Source organism: Garra rufa, chromosome 6 (genome assembly GCF_049309525.1).
Source record: "Garra rufa chromosome 6, GarRuf1.0, whole genome shotgun sequence".
Classification (NCBI taxonomy): domain Eukaryota; kingdom Metazoa; phylum Chordata; class Actinopteri; order Cypriniformes; family Cyprinidae; genus Garra; species Garra rufa.
This window is the reverse complement of record NC_133366.1, coordinates 19,486,244-19,510,393: the sequence shown is the minus strand read 5'-3', so window position 1 is coordinate 19,510,393 and position 24,150 is coordinate 19,486,244. Positions and strand designations below refer to the sequence as shown.

Genomic DNA, 24,150 nt, shown 5'->3' with positions numbered 1-24,150 from the left:
TGGAGAATGTTCATTTTGTGCTTTAAAAGATTCTGAATTAATGTTATACATTATGTATTTATCCACCACATGTTAGTACATTATCCCAGGCCCTGATATGATGGATGCCAGTTGTTGGCCTTGTCTCTATGCATTGTATTGTTAAAGGTGTTTTTTTTTTTTTTTGGTAGCTGCATGAATTTGTTTGTAGCCAGCTTGCAGCATCAGCTTGTGTTTGCACAGTGGTTGCAATCGTGTTTATCAAGCAGTTTTTACTCTATCATCTTTATCACCATGGAAATATTCTAGTAAGTGGATCATTGAGAATTTTTTTTAATTTGCATCAACCTTAAAAGACATCTCTGGTCAAACAGCGTGTGAATAGTTCACTCCATTATTTTATGTTGCTTCATGAGAGCCTAAATGGCAAAGGGCTGAGGTTATAAATGCATTCTCTGTTTTTAAGCACAAATATGGACAAAATTTGGAAGGATAATATGGTGGCTCTGTTTTAGGCCAGTGCCCCTAATGATGTCTGCATATCCCTAAAAATGACCCCTGAAGTGGTCAAAGACCAACAACATGGGGAATCTTTTACAGTTTGGGTGCAGGCTTTATATTGAGTGTATTATGTATGTTGGAATAGTCTATGAGAAATTATATAAAAAAAAATAAAAAAAAACATGACAATGATAAGACTCGCCAGAAATGTACAATGTGTTAAATGCTTAACAAAAGACAGAGACATAAATAACAACTAATGACTTTATAACTTAAAATAGCAGGAGCATTTCACAGGTGAAACAATACACTGAAACTCACCAATCCTGTTTCAGAAGAACACTTTAGATGCATGAAGCAACTACAGGGCCAAAAACAATACTGGTTATTTTAGTGGATGAAAGTGATTTAAAGCCGTAATTATTTTTTTGATGTAAAGCACGCAGACGCTGGAGCAGTGAAAAACGTGTTTTGTAGTGATGAATCACAATTCTCTCTTTGGTTATCTGATGGGCGAGTTTGGGTTTGGCGAATACTGAGAGACCTTCACCTGAACTTTGCTATTAAATCTACCTGTACACACATTCAAACAACAAAATGACTTACAGGCAAATTATTCAATATGTAAACCTTTTACAGAGAGAAAAACTAAAAAAATGGAAAATAAAAAAAGCTGTTAGACCAGAAGCAATAGTGGATAAGGAGATGGGTCACGTTCTCCCGGACGCTGTCACATTTACACTCTCCCTTATTTATTGTGACTGATTCATGACATTCTTCAGCTGACATTAAAAAGCAATTTGGTATAAATAGCAGTGCAGATGGCTGTGTTGTTCAAGTTAAATGAACAAAATCGGCTGGAAGGTATGTAACTTTTGTCTGATTTTTGCACTTGTAATGTTTGTCTGAATGTGCAATATGCAACATTTAAAACAAAAAGTAACAATTACAATAACAGAAAGTAATTAATAATACACATTGGTGGATTAAATATCGAATTAATTAATTGATAGCACTTCTGTTGTTTTCTCCTTCTGATATATGTTGTATTCTTCATTTGTAAGGTTGTAAGCTTTGGATGAAAGTGTCTACTAAATGTATAAATATAATGTAAAATGAGAAAAAATACATCTAATTACCTGAGGGAAAATGTTAAAAACAATATCAGTCTCTTCAGTCCTACCCTTATTTACCCATCACTATATAAAAATATTTAATATTTTCATAAAAAATAGCGGACCCTCAGACCAGCTCTTCATTTCCTGTGTAATACGACTATTGAATTTTTGCCTTTGTTTTGATCATGTAGTGTAGTATCCATGACTGTTTACCCCACAACTGTCATTTATCTGTAACTGTATAAACAGGAATGTTTGGTTTCAGGCATATACTGTCTAGACTTAGAATACTGTAGGAATGTTGATTGACATCACAGACCCATCTTATCTGGAATTAAAACGGTTTCATTATGGTCTGTGTGATTTGTAAGGACAGGCGTGCAGGTTGTGGGGAAAGTCAAACAAATTTCCAGGCCAAGCTGCATTCTTATCTTGTTTTTAAACTTATCTCTCTCTATTTACCTCTATTACCTCTATTATCTACCTTTCTAAGTACCGACCAGCACATCCTGATTTTGCAGGTGTGTTCCTGTGTCAGCATGGTTTGGTCAGGTTATTATAATCCAAACCTAATCATTACCTAACCCTTAACTTAGAGGGCAATTAAGTCCCTAACCCATTCCTAAGCATTACTCTAACATCTCTAACAGCCCTCACACCTGACTTGTTTTTCAAAAAGGACCAGGACCTTTCTTAAGACCAGCAGGGTGTGGGTGTTGAAATTAGTTTTCAGTGTAGCTCAAACTGTATCTGTTTGCAAAAGGTGGAAATTATGCAAAGCGTAGGCTAGGTTACATTATACTCAAGCAAAGTCTACAGCAAATTAATGCAATTCAAAGAAATTCATAGAAATTTACCACTCAATATTTTAAGATTTACAATTTAAAATAAAAGCAAACATTAAATAATAGTTTGACGTATAGGCCAATCTACTCACTTGAGAGCTATTACACTTTCTGTCAACCAGCTGTACTCTGTTGGCCTTAAAAACAACAATTCTGTAACCATTTACTTCTCTCATGTAATTAAAATCTCAAAAGACAGTCTGTTGTTTAAAATGCAGCAACATGAATGGAGACATTATATTACAGAAACACATAAGAGGACTTAATCTGCAGGTTTGAGACACTATTTATAAGCGTTTTGTTATGAAGACGAAACGAAGAAAAGTAATGATATCTTTCATTTAAACATTTCGTTTAATTAATTAATTCCCATTATTCATTTTCCCACAGTCGTCGTCAAAAGTCATGGTTTCACCGCTTGCAGTGGCTGTATTTCTCCTTCAGGGGTCTCTATTTCAGCTCCCTCAGGCTGCAGCATTCAAAATCGTCCCTGCTGATGGATCCCTCACCCATCAACAAATCACTGAGACAGCTTTCCTCCGCAAGATGGTGGAAATGTGTCGGGACGTAGCCACTGCCCGGGGAAAAGACTTTACACTACCTGTAAGATTTAAAAATTAGATAGATAGACGTACAGCTGGATCGAGATAAATAACTAAAAACTGCGTATTGCAAATTGCCTATTTGACCACAACTCACATATTTAAATGTCAGGTAGATTGGCTACTTAGCCTACTTATATTCATACGAATTTTTACAACAATTTTAAACGTGTTAATCTCCGTTTGAAGGATTCTTTCCACTGTACTGGGTTAACGTACCCAGTCAACACGTGAGATAATGCAATGATTACAGTGGCATCATACTGTGTTACTCACAATGTAAAGTAATATGTGAGCTCATTGTGAATTTAAAATGCTAAGCAGGCTGAGAGGAGACAGTTCAAATATCGGTCACCGCGGGGACATTCAACACTGAAAAAACGTGAACACTGCAGAGTTTGTTAGCACACCTTTTGTGTTGAACAGTTACGTTGTAGACAGCGTGAAATTGTTACACTGGTGATATGGTGAGCTCCTGACTTGTTTGACAAGGTAGTGTGGAAGTTGAAGTTTGTGCTGGTGAACACTACTAATAGAAAATGTAATGTCAAGAGCAGTACACTGTTAACAACTTGATTACACTGGCATATTGCTCTCTGTGTTTCAGGATGTGTCAAGTATTTTCAAGAAGAATAAATAAATAGAGGTTAAAGAGAAAGTTCTCCCTAAAATTAAAATTCTGTCATTTCTTACTCACCCTCCAAACCAGTAAGAACATCTTTGGAACACAAATTAAGATATTTATGAAGAAATCCAAGAGCTTTCTGGCCCACCAAGAACATCGACAAAATAGTTCATGTGACATTAGTGGTTCAACCATAATTTCATGAAGCCTTGTTTAGAGGAAAAGCAGAAGAAAGCATGCACATATATCATGGTACTCTCGATAATGGCGGAAGACTTTAACGTGGTAGGTCCCTTGCTGACTTTGGAAAGTAATTAATGACAGAATTTCCATTTTGAGTGAACATTAAGAAGTGAAAAGGTGTCACAAAAACAGCACCAGAATCTGAATACATCCATCAAATAGAAATGTTTGTGCCAAGACCAGCCTGAAAAGAAGAAAATTACATTTTTTAGGTCTTGATAGAAATAAAATATGAACTCATGCGTGATGTTTGCGATAAACTGACCAATATTAGAGCATTTTAGAACTTTAGAACTTGCACTAAAATAACAGAATGAAAGTTGGAGAATGAGCCTATTTCCAAAAAAAAGTGGGGTGTTACTTTAACATGATATCACAATAGTCTAGTGGTAAGCGTAAAGTATGAGCGCACAGTGAGCTCTCATTGTGACTATAGTTGTATGAGCACACAGTGAGTGCACTGTAAGGTTACAATTGTTGCTCACTGTGACCTCACATTGACCTTAGTTTTAGCACACAATGAGTGTGCTGTTAGGTCACATTTTTATCTTACTGTGACCTCACATTGTGACTACAGCATGAGTATCCCGGGCATGGTGAGATCACTGTGTTGAATATAGAAACATGTTTTTTAAAATGTAGATTGCAGATTACCTTTTTGAGTAAGCTGTCTGTTATAATTCCCAATTAACTCATTTGCAGTTGCTCATCTAAAGCAGAACTACTGGTTACGTTAAGATATTCAATTATGATTAAACTTTAATAGACAAACTGGCATGGCCAGTATTTTTTTGTTTTCTTATCATGATTATTAACCATCCATTTAGTGGCAAATACAAGGTTACAAAATTCATAAATGCAAATTTTCTGAAAATGTTAATGATCTTTTTTTCTATCTTTACCTCCCACTCCTTACCTGTAGATTAACAGCAAACTGACTGTGAATGCTGTCCAGAGAGCCTGCTCAAATTCATATTCCAACTTATTAAAACTAGCCACTTTCAATCTGGCTGTTGTTCAGACTTCTCTTAGCAATGCAGCTGTGGATAGAAAGCAGTTTAGTACTGCTCATCATTTTGATAACGAAGATTTCAAAAATGGACGGGACCTCATTACTCAGGGCATAGCTGCTGTGAAAGTCAACATGAAAAAAGGGAAATATTTGTCTGCCCGAACCCATCTTGGGGCTGTATGTCATACTTTACAGGTATGTTAGTGTGAACTGATTTAGTTTAGTTTATATATATATATTGAACAATTTAGCAAATGAATGAGTTTTGTCTGCAGGATTTCTATAGCCACAGTAACTGGGTGGAACTGGGAAACACTGCTCCTTTTAGCACTCTCATCAAACCTGAGCTTCCCCTCAATAATCTAGCAGGTACTGTAGTCGTTTCTGAAGTTTTTTATTTTTTTAATTATTTCAAAAATAAATTCCCCAGTCACTTAATTTATCATTTCATTGTTAACGACCTTTACGATTGCCCACATATGCCAAATAAAAAATTGTCATACTTTAAACATTGTTTAATTCTACCAACATTTTACGTACCATATGTATTGATGGATGTCTAGGTCCTACTACAAAAACGTGTAAAAGCTGTGTTGGAGAAAACTGCACTGACAACATTCTCCCAGAGATACTGCAGCAGAAGATATTAACTTCAGGATATTTCCGCTTGTTGTCCTCATCCAAACCTGCAGGTAAGAAAGCATAGCATCTCATGCATTAGCACTACAGGTGTTTTGTTTTTTTTTAAGCCATGAGAATATGATACATTATCTTAATTTACTTACTCAAGGATGACTTTTTTTTTCTAACTGGATTTGTTTGATATTGCGAGTGGAGAGAAGCTCTGACACTTTTTTCTCAATAAAATTTCCATGAAAATTGTGTCTGTCAGGGAAGTGTAGCCATGGGGGCTTTTTTGACAGGACCAGTTTAAGAGAACCCACAGGAGGCATCAGTAAGGATGACATCAGTTCAGATCATGGCTTCCTTCATAAACGTGCAGCTGAAATGGCAATCAAAGCTACTATGGAACTACTGGAAAACATCCGACTGGACACAGACGACCAAACCTTTCTTCGGTATATATTTTTTTTTAAATCTGTATGACAGGGATTTCCAACCCTGCTCCTGGAGAGCTCCTGTCCTGCAGATTTTAACACCAACACCAGTTAAACATACCTGAACCAGCTATTCACGATTTAGGGTTACTTGATAATTACAGCCAGGTGTGTTGAAGCAGGGTTGGACAAGTTTTCAGGACAGTAGCTCTCCAGGAACAGGGTTGGAGATAACTGCTGTATGATTTATATTCATCCAAGGAATACAAATGACTCTTTTAGAAGAATGTCCAGACTGTACATTTTTCATTTAATAAAAGGGAATAGAGTGAACTATCTCTTAATCTTCCATCCCCTCTCTCTTTATTTCTTTAGATTGATGGGCCTCAGTCAGACCTCAGTTCTGGCTTTTGTGTTCGATGTCACAGGCAGTTTGTCAAATTACACTGAAACATTCAAGAGAGTGTGCTTCAGTATCATAGACAGCAGGAGAGGAACATCAGAGGAACCTTCACAATACATTCTAGTCCCATTTAATGACCAGGGTAGGCCTATTGTACTTAAAACAGGGGTGTCCAGATTTGGTCCTGGAGGGCCACTGTCCTACAGAATTTAGCTCTGAACTGGTCTCAACACAACTGCCTGGAAATATCTAGTATGCCTAGTAAGACCTTGATTGGTTCAGGTGTGTTTAATTAGGGTTAGAGCAAAACTCTGCAGGACAGTTGGAAACCTTTGATTTATGTAGATGTAAAGATAAGGAAAGATTCAACTAAAAGACTTTATAGCCTGATGGCATATGAGAACATTTTGAGTTCCTATAATCCCATCCTATAGGAGTACCTTTTTTAACCTGTAGGCCAGGGATGGGCAACTTCGCTCCTGGAAGGCGACCGTCCTGCAGAGTTTAGCTCCAACCCTAATCAAACAGACCTGCCTGTAGCGATCTTGAGGACCTTGATTAGCTTGTTTAGGTGTGTTTGATTAGGGTTGGAGCTAAACTCTGCAGGACAGTGGTCCTCCAGGACTGAAGTTACCCATATCTGCTGTAGACCTTTATCTCATATGTACATATGTATGACATACAGTGCCTTGCAAAGTATTCATACCCCTTCATTTTTTTCACGTTTTGTTTTGTTGCTGCATTATGTTAAACTGCTTTAAATTAGTTTTTCCCCACATCAATTTACACTCCATACACCATAATAATGAGAAAGCAAAAACCAGATTTGCAAATTTTAAAATTAAAAAAAAAAAATAAAACACACTGAAATAAGTACATTGCATAAGTATTCATACCCTTAACTCAGTACATAGTTGAAGCACCTTTACAGCTTCAAGTCTTTATGGGTATGATGTGACAAGCTTTGCACATCTGCATTTGACAGTTATCTGCCATTCTTTGCCTCACCTTTTCACCTCTCAAGCTCTGTCAGCTTGGATGGGGGCTGGCAGACATTTTCTAGAGTCCTAGTTGTTCCAATCGTCTTCCATTATGGATAATGGAGGCTACATGCTTCTGTGAACCTTCAATGCAGCAGATTTTTTTCTGAACTCTTCCCTAGATCATTGCCTTTACGCAAGTCTGTCACTGAGCTCTACAGACAGTTATCTTGACCTCAGGACTTGGTTTTTGCTCTGATATGCATTTTCAGCTGTTTCAGCTGCAAGCAGACCTTTTCTGAGAGATGTGTGCTTTTCTAAATCATACTCATTCAAATGAATTTGCCACAGTTTAACTCCACTCAAAGTGTAGTAACATCTAGAAGCAATATGAATGCTCCTGAGCTAAATTTTGAGTGTCCCAGAAAAGGGTATGACTACTTATGCAACAGGATCTTTTCAGTTTTTTATTTTTAATACATTTGCACAAATGTTAAAAAAAAATGTTAAAGATGTGGGAAAAAAGTAATTTTAAGTAGTTTAACATAAGGCAGCAATATAACAAAATGTGAAAAAAATTAAGGGGTATGAATAATTTCGCAAGGCACTGTATTCAAAAGGATCTGCTCTGTTCTGATGAGTCTAGATTTCTGTTGTGACATTTAGATAGTACGTTAAAATTTGATACATGCTAGATACATGGATCAGGTACATTTTATGTTGAAATTGCATTGTTCTTGGTCTCTGTAATGTGTGTACTTTTCTGATAACAGGTTCTGGACCTATTATAAGGACTGAGAATGCAGATACATTCAAAGAATATATTAATTCCCTTTCAGCATCAGTTCATGGAAACTTCTCAGATATGTGCCTGTCAGGACTCCTGGTGTGTGTGTGTGTGTGTGTGTGTGTGTGTGTGTTCACACTGAAATTAGTATGCACAAAAACATAAAATATCAAATGTCTTGAAGCTTTAGATAAAAAAAAAATATTGTGAATAATTAGGTTGCCCTTTAGTTACAGAGTGATTATAATCTTACAAATTCCTTTTTGTTTTGTTTTGTTGTTTCATGGATATGCAGTTGACACTGACACAAGTTCCTTCATCTTCAGACATTTTTGTTTTCACTGATGCTTCAGCAAAGGACTCAAAATTAAAAAGTGCAGTTGAAGTCATGATAGAAAGCACCAAGTCTACAGTGAGTGCCTTCTTGAACTGCTTGATTTGTTACTTCAGCTATGACTTAATATCTAATGAAAGATTCAATATGTTATAGTCAACATTAGTTAATGTATTACGTATAATGAATTCACAATGAACAATAATACATAAAACAGGCCTGATTCAAGATTTAAAAAAAGCTGTAAAATTGCTTTATTGTTAGTTCATGAAAGGCATTAACTAATATTAGCAAATTGAATTTTATTGTAAAGTGTACATTTTAACTATGTTCTCTCTTATTCCCACCATCGAGGTCAACTTCCTGCTTGCAAGCTCCTTTTCATTACGTAGTGAAAAGAATACCTCGTCAACAAGTTTAGTGTCTCTGTCAGACATGCAGTTGTACAGAGACCTGGCCCATGTTTCTGGTGGACAGACCATAGAGATCACAAACACTACAGTCTCTAAGGTCACTGCAGTCATTAAGGATGTATTCACCTCTGACCTGGTAAGTTCTAACAATGCTTTGAACTCACTATCCCTGCATTCAATTCGGAAGGGCTCATCCCTATGCCCTAATCCCGTCAAAAGGTTTACCCTCCGGAGTGAGAGCTTCGAAGGGTTGAAGGGTGTAGGGGACCAAACAACGGTTTCTTGAAGTGCCCTTCTGCATCATCATGGACAGAATCTGTGCAAAGGATCATAGGAGCCTGAAGTGTCCATCAGTTGTACCCTTCGAAATTCTTCATTTCGAAGGGCCCTTTGAAGTGGCTAGATTTGAGCACTTCGGTTTGGAACTATACTTCAATATAGCGGCTATGATTTTTTAAACTCCGGAGTGCCCTTTGGAGGCCGATAGATTCCTGTTTGGAACGCACTGAAAATCAGGGGTGCCCAACCTTGTTCCTGCAGATCTACCTACCTGCAGACTTAAGTTCCAGCCCTGCTCCAACACAGCGGTCTGTAATTATCAAGTGCCACCTAAGAGATTAATCAGCTGGTTCAGGTGTGTTTGATCAGGGTTGGAGCTGAACTCTGTAGGATGGTAGATCTCCAGGAACAGGTTTGGGCACCCCTGCACTATATAAACTCTGTTTATCAAGTATAAAATTGCATTATGCAACCGATCTTATTCTAACTTAAATTCGTTTATGCTGTTCTTAAAAGTAACTGTTTCCCAAATGTGTGTTTTTTAAGGTGACTGTTCTTCAGATAAAGAGAAGTTCATCTAAGCCAGAAAACTTTACTTTTGTGCTGGATTCAGCTCTGTCCAATGTGAAAGCATATGTCACTGGAGATTCTCTAGACTTTACCCTTTACAGCCCTACAGGTGAGCCAACATATCTCTGATCAGAATGCTTAATAATAATCACTCAGGTAGAGAATACTTGTGTAACAGGTAAATAATAGATCATTAGTGTGATTCAGTTTTTGTCTGTCAGGTTTTGTTTTTCAATTTTTTAGTTGCTTGTTCACATGTCCTGTATTGAGTTCCTGTTTCTTTACTTGCCTTGGTTTCTGATTATGTTCTAATTTGTTTCTATGGTTACTGAGTATGTTGTAATTTAATTATTGTGTAATGTTGTGTAATGTTATTGCAATGTTCTGTCCCCACACCTTCAGGTGTATCTCAGTCAGGTTCAGTGGCAGATGGTCCTCTGGGCAGCATCCTGACTGTTGGAAATTTAAGAAGAATAAATCTCAACTCTGCCAAACAGACAGGGGTATGGACGATTACTGTCAACTCCACAATCTCCTACACCATTAAAGTCATAGGTAAACATTTCATTTCTGCATGTGACTTGCTATTATTATTACACAGAGTCTATTTACACTAAGTGCAAATAGCCCGCCTTGTTGGCAGAGGCTATGTACACTAACTCCACCAATCAACATGTGGTAAAGTTAGACAACATTGCAAAAGATGTCTGTTAAATAGCAGCGCTGGTGGTGTAGGTGGTAAAGTGCATAGCTATTATTTTAGACACGACTGACCCGAGTTCGAATCCGCCTTTTGCCAAACTTGTTCTTCTCCCTTTTTACATTACATATCACATCAGAAAGGCATTTATTTTCAATAAAAAATGAAGTAAATAATTAAAAAGTCGAAAATAAAATGCCTCACGGGTGTTTATCAGTTAGGGTTAGGTGTAGGTAGGGCTTTATTGTCCCAAAGCAGCATCCATTTAATATTAAAAAAAATAAAATTATTTACACTCAATACTGAGGTGCAGATATTTTCCACTATTTGCATTGAGTAGTATTAGTAGTAAATATTTTCACTTAGTGTAAATAGCATCTTGCTAGAAATACTTCTATTTTCACAGTGCAAATAACATCTATCGCTAAGAAAATATACTATTTTCACTTAGTGTTGACTTTTCGCCAAGTCAGTGCATGCTGTATGCGTCTGTATATTCTTTCAATTGTGAATACAGGTCAGAGTTCTCTGGATGTCCTCTTTTGCTTTGTGGAGATATTTAAGGGAAGTCACGAAGACTCATGGGGACAGCGTTTCACCCGTCCTTTCATTGGTAAAACGTTGCTATCTTTCTCTTTTTTTTTACTAGATCAAATCTACACAAAATTCAAATTTGTATTTATTTATTTTTGACCCCAACACTGCTATAATATTTCAAATAAGTGTTTCTCTGATTGCTGAACAGGTCGGAATGCTACGTTCTTTGTCTCTGTGATCGGAGGAGATTCAGTCACAGTGACTGACGTGCTTCTAGTTGAAGCTTCAGGATCTGATGTTGTTAGAGGAACCATCAAATCTGTTGGTGCAACTGACTTCCTGGTCAACATAGACAGAATCCCAGATTGGGCGTTTGTGGTGCAGCTCAAAGGGCAGTTAAATGACTCGTCGGCGGCTAGTCAATTCCAGAGACAGTCACCTGTCTACCATAAAGGATCTAGAATAACAGTCACGGTGAGAAATACATGACAAAAAGCTGGGTGTGCAAACACAAATAACTGTAATTTGCAACAATTATTCAACTAAATGCACTTAATTTTACATCACAGTTTTGTACATTAACAAAAAAGAGTTTTAAAAACTCATCACTGTAACATATATTAACCATAACTGTTCCTTCACAGGCCCAATCAACAAACATTATACAGCCTGGAGTCCCATTCAGTCTCAACTTTACAGTAGCCACTAATACTACAGGCGGCAAGTACACTATCAGAGCTCGGACTGACCAGGGCTTCAGCATGTCTTTCCCCAGCTCTTTGACCCTGGGGACAGGGGGAAGTGCTCAAGGAAGCATCACACTGACTGCACCCTATGACACAGAGTCAGGGACGGATGTCACACTCACTATTGAGGCAGAAGCTCCGGGATCAATTGATCTGAATTATGTCACACTGCAGCTCACCGTCTCCACAGCAGATGCTATTTTCAGTGGATGGTTGATGCTTTCCATGTGTCTTTCTTTCATTTGCTTTTTATTTCCCATTTTGTATGTTTCTAAATAACATTTAGCACAGCATGTTACACTGCTATATTAACATCTTTACTGTTGAACTCATCATCAGGTTTCTAGGAGAGAAGATATTTTGAATAGACATTATGAAATAAATTAATGAAAAGGAATGCTGTGCATGGAAAAGTATAATAAATGCTGTAGTATAACAGGAAGTAAGAATTGTTTATTGTGATTACATGGTGACTTTAGGGTTTATTATTACTAATTTCACTCTCACTTTAATATGTGAACAGATGATTTTGGGACTAGTCTTGGATCACTGAACCTCTGCCACATTAAGTTTTTTAAATTAATCTTAATGCTTATGTGTTTATTTAAGCATCACTTCGTGCCACCAGTCACAGACAACTGGGAGTTTTGGTCTTATACTTAAAATGACAATGAAAAACTGACACCTATCTACTACATATACAATAACATCCCAGGTTACATATGTAACCCTGTTTCCCTGAGGGAACGAGATGCTGCTTCCGACAACGCTATGGGGAACGCCATTTGGCGAACCACGCTCTGAATATTGTGTTTAACCAATCCGAAGAAAGGGCGTGATGTCACGGGCGGATGACGTAAGCGACCAGGAAGTATAAAGGCATGTGCGGCGGAACCGGCATCAGCTTCAGGGAAATGAAGCAAGCGCTCCAGGGATGCTGGAATTATGGCCCTGGACGCAGCTCGAGTTCCCAGAGGGGAATGTCCCAGGTTACGTATGTAACCATGGTTCCCCGAAAACGCTATGAGGAACGAGATGCCCATGCCTCCAGAATTCCAAATCCCAGCCTAGGAAGAGCTAGGGCAAGAGAACAGGATGACCTGTTCCCTGAAGGTCAAGGTCATAAAACCTGATAAAAGTGAGAGGCGTGGACCAACCCTCAGCGTTGCAGATGTCCGGCACGGGAACACCTGCCAGAAGGGCTTTGGAGGCAGCCATACCTCGGGTTGAGTGAGCCTTGACTCCCCAATGGTGAGGGGAGGCCAGAGGACTCATAGGAAGTAGAGATGGCATCAACGATCCACCTACTGATAGTTTGTTTAGAAGCGGGATGCCTTTTTTTAGGGGGGGGGGGGGGTATAGACTGTGGTACAGAAGACGGGACATTAGGGACATACCCTGCACGTGGGTACAAGAATGCTTTGGCCAAGCCAGGTGCAAAGTCGAGATAAGAGGGGGTCACGGAAAGGGCCTGCATGTCCCCAACTCTCATGAGAGAAGAGAGGGCGAGAAGAAGCATAGTCTTTATTTTAAGCATACAATCAGAAATTTCCTCTATAGGCTCAAAAGGAGGTCTACAGAGGGCTTCAAGTACCACAACGAGGTCCCAAATAGGAACAAGAGGTCACACTCAACCTCAGCACACCGCAAAGGAAACGTATAACCAGTGGGTTCTTATGTATAACCAGTGGGTTCTTGGGTGGTAGGCAGATAAAGCTGCCACGTAGACCTTCAAAGTGGAGTGGGTTAACCCCGCAGAGAAACGGGCCTGCAAAAACTCCAGCACTGTACTAATCGGGCAATTAACTGGGTCAAGCTGGTGGTCTCTGCACCAAGAAGTGAAGAGTCTCCACTTCAAGGCGTATATTTTCCTCGTGGAGGGAGCTCTGGCCTGGAGAATGGTCTCCACAACCTCAGTTGAGAGACCAGAAGCTATGAGCTGTGCCCCCTCAGGGGCCACACCCACAACTTCCATATCTCCGGACAAGGTGAAAAATACAGCCCCCCTCTTGTGAGAGGAGATCCCTCCTGACAGGAATCTCCCATGGAGAGCCGTCTAGAAGGGAAATCAGGTCTGAGAATCATACTCGGCCTGGCCAGTACGGGGCTACTAATAGAAGTCAAACCCCGCATTGTAATCTTGATGCAGACCTTCCTGATCGCCTTCAACCTGATTCTATTGCAAAGATGTGTTGTCTTCGTGCCTGTGTGATCCGCTCGCTTTTTCACTTATATGAGCCCTTTAGTTTGCGGGTGTCCAAAAACCCTCCTCTGCCTGAATCTACACCTACCACACTCCTCAATTCCAAGTGTTTGTTGTTTTGGGTCAACAAAGAATCTGGAAGTAGGTCAGAGCCATTGTGGGAATTCAACTTCAAGTTTGTGAAATTGCCAAACAAGAGCAAAAATGGATGTGGTTTTAGTCTTCAACTGCCCAAACAGTATAAAGATGTTCACACTAATCCAGACTCGGGCTGTTATCTGCTGCGGGTCACTACCCTCAATTTAATTTTCACTTCTGTTGTGATGGGCATGACGTTAACTTTGTTCACCATTAACGTGAGCACAGACATGAGGCACCACAGAGTGCGCCTGGAGTTCCAGGATTCGCCAATAGTTCGAGGGAAGAAGCTTCGGAGTGAACAGGAGCTGCAGGTAGTGCTGGACCATGTCCACAGCATGCGCCTCATGGACTGGTGGCACCCACAGTACCCCATATCCTCATATAATTAGAATGATGAACTCCAATCGTCTCAATTACAGAAACATTGCAGAAGACAATTCACGCCCAATTCAACCAACCCTAATGTCCTGGCTTGGCAGTCTTTTTTTTCTGTTGAATTTTACACTTTGCACTTAGTGTGCCGCTTTTTATGGACACTTTATTTAAAAAAAAAAGAAAAAAAAAAGGAGGTACTGGGCATGCGTCAGGTGTGAACTCACATGAGCACGGAGGCAGATGTGAAATGGAGGCGCACTGCAGCCAGTAAACATTACACCACCTTACACGAAAGCAATACTGTACATACTGTAGCAGTACATACGACACAAAGCGAAAGACTATTTCTTTTAGATCGTTACTTGTCTACATTAATCGTGGATAGTTTGGAGGAGTTCATCGACAACTATTTTTATAAGATGAACGCCGACAAGCAGCTTTCCGAAGGACCACCGAAACCGGCCACGAGCAAAGGAAGAGAATTAAAAGGCACGCTTTTCGGGATAAGTGACCAATTCCCCCGCAAAATAATGGAACGCCAGAAAATATTGTATCCTGTTCTCAAGCAGCATAGACAAGCTGGGAGCAGCGCCTTGCATGTAGTCAATAAACTATCCATAAATGGACAATTATACAGAGATTCTAAAATCACCCCTTGGCTCATTTAAAGTGTGGAGTCAAGCAGGAAAAAAAGATATAAAGAATAAAGAACCAAAGGAAAAAATAAATGTCTTCGTGTAATACCCTACTGATCCCTTAAAAGAGAACTCCTTCCCTCCCCAACACTGTTTGTCTAGTGAACACTTTTTGTTTTTTGTTTGGACCTGTCTAATATTCCACTAATTACTCATATTTTCAAAATGTCATTGTATTCTAGTCTTTTTTGGTATATTAAATTTTTGCACTTTTTGTTTATTGGTTTACTACCCTTTTATATCATGTACATAGTTATCACTATATGTAATGGACAGACACTGTTTATCTATCAAGTACTGTAACACTGTATGGCTCTACCCATCAAAATAATTTCATGGAATATAAGAGGAATCAGTTCTCCGACAAAAAGAAGATTTTAAATCACTTGCTCAAATTAAATACAGACATTTGCTTCTTACAAGAAACACATTTAACAGAGGCAGAATCTCAGAAACTAGCAACTAAATGGATTGGTCTAACTTTTCACTCTACTTTTTCCTCCAAGAAAAGAGGAGTATCCATTTTAATTAGACGAAACATTCCATTTTCTTACAAGTCAACATTAACAGATACTAAAGGTCGTTATATCATTGTCAATGGAACTATAGGAAAAGATAATATCACTTTAGTGAACATATACGGACCAAATTTGGATACGCCTTCATTTTTTCAGTCATTATTTTATGAGAGACTTACTTTCCCCAACTCAAATATTATCATAGGTGGAGATTTTAACACAGTTTTGGACCCAAAAATAGATTGCTCAACAAATGCAACATGCAAAATAAATCATTCATCATCATTTATTAAGAATTATATCTCAGACTATGGGCTGACAGATATTTGGAGACTCAAGAATCCGAAAAGTAAGGAATATTCATATTATTCCCCACATCACAAATCATATTCCCGTATAGATTACTTTCTGACAAATAATTATATAACACAAAATTGTTGACCCAGTTATCCATACTATAGTTATCTCTGACCATGCGTCTGTTAGCATTACTTTTCTTGCAGAACACCAGCCACTTCCCCCACCCAGATGGCGATTTAACACCTCTCTGCTTAAAGATATAAAGTTTATAAAATACTTTAAAAAGGAATTGAATTTCTTTATAGAGAGTAACCAGCCTGGTCTCATTGTTTATACGTAGGTATTTATACATAACGTTTAGAGGCACAAAACGTACATTTTTGTACATTTTTATTGATGCTAAAATGTACAATTTAGACATATTTCAACTTTTAAACATACAAATAGCTACGTATTTTTAGCTAAAAAACGTTAAATATTTACATATCTTTTATTTTATTAAGATATTCGTATCAATGCTTTTTTCATCATTTTATTAAAATGCAGTTTAGATTTTTAGCCAGCTTAACATACCCCCAAAAACTAAACCTACAAATTTTACAGCAAATATGCATTTTTATAATTTTATTAAGAAGCGATTTAGATTTTTAATAAAGAAAAACATGACAGACAGAAAAGTGCAATCACAATCATTTATTTATTGCAAAACTGTCAAAAGCCGTACCAAAAAGTGATCCAAATGACAATGTGTTTGCAGCCGCAGTCCTCCCTGTCGGAATACAGTAGGTTTGTTTGAGGTGCAGAGCAAAGTTTAAATTTTAATCGCTGAAAATATTATCCAGATTGTAATCTTGATCCACTCCGTGACTGCGCCCGTGCATCATTCAAACACATCTCACCAGAAACAGGGCATGTCGTAATCTGTGACGAATGCAGGCCAAAGTCCCTTTAAGGCAAGTCATGTCACTCGGCGGCCATCTTTGAAACGCCTCTCGGGTAGGCAAGTGCAGCTCCTATCACTTTGAATGGGGAAACATCAAATTCTCCAAAACTGTTCACCAAACTTACGATTAAATTTCATATTTTAAATCTCCAAAGAAATCCAACAAGAACTGCCTAATAAATATGGTTCCTTTTACTCCAAATAGCTTAAAAAACACTTATTTTTCCAGCTAAATGAGCCAGTGCACATGCACAGTACTGAGCGTACGTCGAGAAATCCAGTCCCCACCCGGAATCAGGTCTCCATTAGGACCCAGAGTGATCTTATTGGTACAATTGACTACTAATGGGTATTTTTTTTAGCGCCTGATTACAATTCCTGCAAAATCACATTATATTTTATGTAGTTAGAAATGCGTTATAATGACCATTAATGTCTTTTAAATTGCATAGTAGAATTATGTTTTTAAAACATAATAGAACAGCGTTTTACATTAATAGTGAATTATTCTTGTTTTCTGAATTTATATTGACAAATAAAACCACTTAAAAATCGATTTACTCGTGCATTATTTATCAGACGTTATAGTGCTATATAGCATTTAAATACGTTTTTTCCATAAAGAAATTATTGTGGATAATTACAAATTTATACGTTATTAAATTACTTTTTATAGTATAATTCATCATTGTAATAGATGTATTATATGTATATTGGTTTTTATAAAAATATAAAACGTTTTTGAGCAGGCATTACCACCGGGATCCTAAAGGAGACCCGATTCCGGGGCGGACTCAATTTCTCACGACACCGGCGTTAGAACGCCGATTGTTTCTATAGCAACCGGGACTTCTAACGGCAGCTGCAGTGACGCGCTGACTTTACTAATCAACGATTGGCTCTTTCACTAAGAAGGCGGGGCTTCGCGGCCATAATGAACGTCGCATTTTTCCCCATTCAAAACCAAAGGAGTAACATGTCTTGGGTATTCTATAGTCTTTGATGCAGGCGAGATTCCTCGCAATCGTATGGATTCTGAAGATCTGGACTACAGCGCGCAAATAAAATTGTTTCATTTTATAATCATGATGTCTGTATTTTATGGTTCTATTGTTAGTCACAGCATGTCGGAGATCGTTTAAATGTTAAAAATACGTATGTATTTTTACGTTTTGATGCTGTAAATACGTCAGTTTTGTACGTTTTAGTGTTTGTAAAAACGTAAGTAAATGTACGTAAAATACATACAAGTTATCATGAGATCACGTCGGAGTAACAGTACAGAAGGAATATCCGCATGTACATTGTGGGAAACTGCCAAATGTGTCATGAGAGGTAAAATCATCTCATATTGTTAAAATTAAAGTAAAATGTTGTCAGCAAGAGAAAAATTTACCAGAGGAGGTAAAGCGACTGGATCATTTGGCCTCTCAAGGGTTGGCGACAGATTCAATTACTAAAGAACTTCTGAGAACTAAAGAAGAATTAAATAAAATATTAAATAAAAAATCCTAGCAAATACTTCTTCAACTCAGACAACAGCAATTTGAATTTGGAGAAAAAAACTGACAAATCAGCTAAAGCAGCAAACAGAGAAATCAATTATTACATCGATAATGGATCATTCAGGCAATATAACTCACAGCCCATCTGAAAAAAATGAGTCATTTAGATTATATTATTCAAAGCTATATTCTACGGACCAAAATGAATCTTTTCTGAGTGGTGTCTCCCTGCCTGAGGTATCATCAATGCAATCAGAATATTAAGAAAAATCTCTATCCATTCAGGATCTTACTAAAGCACTTAATCATATGCCAAATAACAAATCACCTGGTCCAGGTGGTTTCCCAGCGGAATTCTATAAACAGTTTTGGTCATTGCTGTCACCCATATTTTTCAATGCTACTTGTGAAATTTATGAAACAGGAACGATACCTCAACATATGAATACTGCGTACATCTCTCTCATTCCAAAGCCAAACAAAGATCACACCCAGTGTTCCAACTACCATCCAATTTCACTAATTAATGTAGATTAAAAAAAATAAGTAAAGCATTGGCTGGTAGATCAGAATTGGTGATGTCAACTCTAATACATCCAGATCAGACTGGCTTTATAGACACTCCTCAGAAAATACCAGAAGATTAATAATGGCATTTTATCAAAACCATTTCAACTAAAAAGAGGAACCCGACTGTCACGTATCTGGTCTATCCTGTCATCATGAACTCTTGCACCACACTTCTGGATTGCAATCCCCACAAGCCACTGCACTAATCACTGCATTCACCTGCTCCTTGTTTGTCACTGCACTGATTACCGTTCATAGCTGCACCTCATCACACTGACTGCATTTAAGCTTCTCACACACACAGCCACCTTTGCAAAGGCTTATTGTTCCGTATGGTCTTTATTTCCGAGCGTTTCTTTCCGTGTTTGTTTTCCCTGTGTTTGATTCCTGGACTCCTCCCCGTGTTTTGATTCTCGCTGCCAGCCCCGACCTTCTGCCTGCGTTTGACTACTCTTTGGATTATCCTCGTTGTTGTTGTTTGCCGGTGATTGACCCTGTCTGTTTACCAGGCCTCTAAATAAAGCCTGCATTTGGATCCGAACGTCTGTCTCCCGAGTCCCCTACTGTGACACCGACAAGGCTGCCCACTATTACCACTACTTTTTACAATCTTTATTAAACCTTTGGCAGCAGCAATACAGCAATCACATAACATATCTGGTATCCAATCAAAACATTACCATCATAAAATCAGTCTGTACGCAGATGATATTCTTTTATATATTACAAACCCATCCTCATCGCTTCTGTCAGCCCATAATCTGATAAGTGATTTTAGTAAAATATCAGGATACCCAGTTAACTGCTCCAAATCTGAGATTCTGCCTATTACCAAATTGAACTGGGATGCTGAACTAGAGAATTATCCATTCAAGTGAACAACCAAAATAATAAAATACCTTGGGATTCATATAACATCCAATCTAAAAGATCTGTTTAAGTTTAACCATGCCCCACTATTACAAGAAATTCAAAATAATATGGAAAGATGGAATAATTTACCCTTATCTATAATTGGCCGTATATCATCTGTAAAAATGAACATACTTCAAAAAATAAATTATCTATTCTCCATGATCAAAGTTAACCCACCTTCCGGCTGGTTAGACAGTACAAAGTATTACTGAAAAAAAAAAAAAAAAAAAAAGCGCGAAAATAAAACTATCCACTCTTCAGAGATCAAGAAAGTCTGGAGGACTTGGGGCACCCAACTTCCACCTTTACTTCGTCTCTCAACAGTTAATTTACATTTACCATTGGACACATAATCCTAAGCTCCCTTGGTCAAATATTGAAAATTAGCTGGTTCAGTCATTAGATATAAAGTTTACACCATTAGACAAATCAATAAAAACTCTCCCTGGTTACAAAAATAATACCATTAATACCACCATGAATGCTTGGTGGAAGTTGCATGACCTAATACACTGTAGAGTGAAACCATCAGCCAATACACCCATATGGCTGTAACGCTGCTGGACGATACAAGGCAAAAGAGGATCTAGATGCAGTAGTTTATTGGGAATCCATGACAAAACAATAAAATCCAGAGGGTACAGGAACTCAGACCATGGCAAGAGACAACCATTACACATTTAACAACTGACAAAAGCATAGGGGAAACACAAGGACTATTTATACACAGGTCTGAGGTAATGATCTAATGAGTAACCGTGGAAACTAACAAGGAAGTGGGTGTGGTCAAATGAGTGTCCATGGTGATAAACAAGGGAGCAGAGTGGCAGGGAGACAGTCAACAATGAGAGACAAAAACTACAAAATAAAAGTCCTTAGACATAGACACAGAAACACAGACCGGAATCGTGACATAGCCCCCCCTCAAAGGAGCGGCTTCCAGACGCTCTAAACAAAAACTCAAGTCCAAGAGGGAGGGACAACTCAGGCAGAACAGGGGGAGGGAGGGAGGGCCAGGTCCATGAATGGGGAACTGAAGCAGAGCGGAAGGCCAGGGTGGAGCAGACTGAGAAGGAGCCCACCAGGGCGGCACAGACGGAGCAGGAGCCCACCAGGGCGAAGCAGGAGCCCACCAGAGCAGAACGGGAGGCTTAGGAGCCCTCCAGGGCGGAACAGGAGGCGCAGGAGCCTTCCGGGGCAGAACGGGAGGTGCAGGAGCCCTCCTGGGCGGAACAGGAGAGCAGAGACAGAGGAGGCAGACAGAGCAAGGAGAGAAGTAGAGAGTTTGTAGGAGCACACTGCCTCCATAGCCGTGACTGGGCAGACAGGAACTTCAGGAATGGCTGTCGTGGTCGTGACAGAGATGACAGGGAGCCTAGGCGGTGCAGGCAGAGGAGGGAATCTTGGCGGAGCAGGCAGACGGAGCAGGAGCCCACCAGGGCGGAGCAGGAGCCCACCAGAGCAGAACGGGAGGCTCAGGAGCCCTCCAGGGTGGAACAGGAGGCTTAGGAGCCCTCCGGGGCGGAACGGGAGGTGCAGGAGCCCTCCAGGGCGGAACAGGAGGCACAGGAGCCCTCCAGGGCAGAACAGGAGGCCGCATTATGGACTGGGACCTGGGGAGAGCAGAGACAGAGGAGGCAGACAGAGCAAGGAGAGAAGTAGAGAGTTTGTAGGAGCACACTGCCTCCATAGCCGTGACTGGGCAGACAGGAACTTCAGGAACGGCTGTCGTGGTCGTGACAGAGATGACAGGGAGCCTAGGCGGTGCAGGCAGAGGAGGGAATCTTGGCGGAGCAGGCAGACGGAGCAGGAGCCCACCAGGGCGGAGCAGGAGCCCACCAGGGCGGAGCAGGAGCCCACCAGAGAAGAACGGGAGGCTTAGGAGCCCTCCAGGGCGGAACAGGAGGCTTAGGAGCCCTCCGGGGCGGAACGGGAGGTGCAGGAGCCCTCCAGGGCGGAACAGGAGGCACAGGAGCCCTCCAGGGCGGAACAGGAGGCCGCATTATGGACTGGGACCTGGGGAGAGCAGAGACAGAGGAGGCAGACAGAGCAAGGAGAGAAGTAGAGAGTTTGTAGGAGCACACTGCCTCCATAGCCGTGACTGGGCAGACAGGAACTTCAGAAACGGCTGTCGTTGTCGTGACAGAGATGACAGGGAGCCTAGGCGGTGCAGGCAGAGGAGGGAATCTTGGCGGAGCAGGCAGAGCAAGGAGTCTAGGCGGAACAGGCAGAGCAAGGAGTCTAGGCGGAGCAGACAAAGCAGGGAATCTTGGCGGCGCAGGCAGAGCAAGGAGACTAGGCGGAGCAGGCAGAGCAGGGAATCTAGGCGGAGCGGGCAGAGCAGGGAATCTTGGCGGCGCAGGCAGAGCAAGGAGTCTAGGCGGAGCAGACAAAGCAGGGAATCTTGGCGGCGCAGGCAGAGCAAGGAGACTAGGCGGAGCAGGCAGAGCAGGGAATCTTGGCGGCGCAGGCAGAGCAAGGAGACTAGGCGGAGCGGGCAGAGCAGGGAATCTTGGCGGCGCAGGCAGAGCAAGGAGACTAGGCGGAGCGGGCAGAGCAGGGAATCTTGGCGGCGCAGGCAGAGCAAGGAGTCTAGGCGAAGCAGGCAGAGCAGGGAATCTTGGCGGCGCAGGTAGAGCAAGGAGTCCCGCTATGAACGCCGCCTCGAGGAGAGGCATTGGCGCAGCGGGTTGTTTGGCTGGCGAGGCTTCATGAGCACAGTGTGCAGCCCACACACTAAAAATGGCAACTGCCATCACCGGTAATGCAGTGGTAGGTGAGAGGCCCATCGGGTTAGTGGGCGTGAGGCTTGGGAGCGTTGGCTCTGTGTGGCTTGGGAGCATTGGCTCTGCGTGGCTTGGGAGCGAAGGCTCTGAACTCTCGGGGGAGACGTGACTTGGCCTTGGAGGATCAGCTGGGACTTGACCTGACTCAAGAAGAGCTGCTTGGTTTGACTCAGCAGGAACAGCAGCTGTGATGTGGCTTGACCTGGCAGAAACTACAGCTGGGGCAGATTCAAGAGAAGCAGACATGACGCTAGCTGGCTGTGGTCTTATTAACATGTGAGCGGGCTCTGGCTTGGCAGACGTGACATTGGCAGTAGCTGGCCTGGCTGTCGTAGCATTAGCTGTCGCTGGCTTGGCTGGCGTGGTGTTAGCAGATGCTGGCTTGACTGACATGGAGTTAGCAGATGCTGGCCGTAAGAGACCGACTGTTCGTACTGACAGCAGTGGTGGGTCCTCCAAGCTTGATATTAGCCTCTGATAAGTCACGAAAGTGTGAGGGTGTGATGTAGCAGCCACCATTTCCTTAGTAATTTCGGGCATGGCGGTCATCTTGGGTGGGGACGCAGGAGCGAAGGCCATTTTGTGAACGGGCTTTGGGACGGCGGCCATGTTGTGAACAGACTCGGGAAGGGCGGTCATCTTGTGACCAGACTTGGGAAGGACGGCCATCTTAGCAGCAAGCTCTGGCATGGCGACCATCTTTGCAGCAGGCTCTGGCGTGGCGGCCATCTTTGCAGCAGGCTCTGGCGTGGTGGCCATCTTGACCGGGAACTCAGGAACGGAAGCCATCTTATGGACCGGCTCAACCTCACCTACGGTGAACGGAGATTTGCAACATGACATGACAAAATCAATGAATTGTGCGAGTGTCCAACTGGGGTCCTCTTCAGGTAGGTTGTAACTGATTTCTGGGTCGAGTCCACTCCAGAAACACTCCTTCAGCATAGTATCATCACACGGTGCCAGATGGCTATATCTGACAAACTCCCTAACATAATATTCGATGGGTCGGCCGTCTTGAAATATGCTGCAGAGCACACTTACGGGGTTGATCAAACTTCCTGCTAGATCCATTTTTGGTCAGTTGTTCTGTAACGTTGCTGGACGATACAAGGCGAAAGAGGATCTAGATGCAGTAGTTTATTTGGAATCCATGACAAAACAATAAAATCCAGAGGGTACAGGAACTCAGACCATGGCAAGAGACAACCATTACACATTTAACAACTGACAAAAGCATAGGGGAAACACAAGGACTATTTATACACAGGTCTGAGGTAATGATCTAATGAGTAACCGTGAAAACTTACGAGGAAGTGGGTGTGGTCAAATGAGTGTCCATGGTGATAAACAAGGGAGCAGAGTGGCAGGGAGACAGTCAACAATGAGAGACAAAAAATACAAAATAAAAGTCCTTAGACATAGACACAGAAACACAGACCGATTTCAGATTTCTCCACATGGAGT

The 24,150-nt window shown here is 40.8% G+C and overlaps 2 protein-coding genes across 2 annotated transcripts; both read left to right on the top strand.

Moving 5' to 3' along the window:
* Positions 1–2,848: 2,848 nt before the first annotated feature.
* Positions 2,849–12,011, top strand: LOC141336867 (von Willebrand factor A domain-containing protein 7-like). The gene is made up of 14 exons (XM_073842591.1): positions 2,849–3,046; positions 4,836–5,120; positions 5,201–5,294; positions 5,489–5,617; positions 5,818–6,004; positions 6,359–6,528; positions 8,140–8,252; positions 8,449–8,565; positions 8,842–9,036; positions 9,726–9,858; positions 10,152–10,304; positions 10,967–11,062; positions 11,195–11,460; positions 11,631–12,011. The coding sequence occupies exons 1-14, from the start codon at positions 2,849–2,851 to the stop codon at positions 12,009–12,011; spliced, it is 2,517 nt and encodes an 838-aa protein (XP_073698692.1).
* A 725-nt stretch (positions 12,012–12,736) lies between these two features.
* Positions 12,737–14,465, top strand: LOC141336866 (putative transmembrane protein 183BP). The gene is made up of 2 exons (XM_073842590.1): positions 12,737–12,851; positions 13,783–14,465. The coding sequence occupies exons 1-2, from the start codon at positions 12,737–12,739 to the stop codon at positions 14,463–14,465; spliced, it is 798 nt and encodes a 265-aa protein (XP_073698691.1).
* The last annotated feature ends 9,685 nt before the right edge of the window (positions 14,466–24,150 follow it).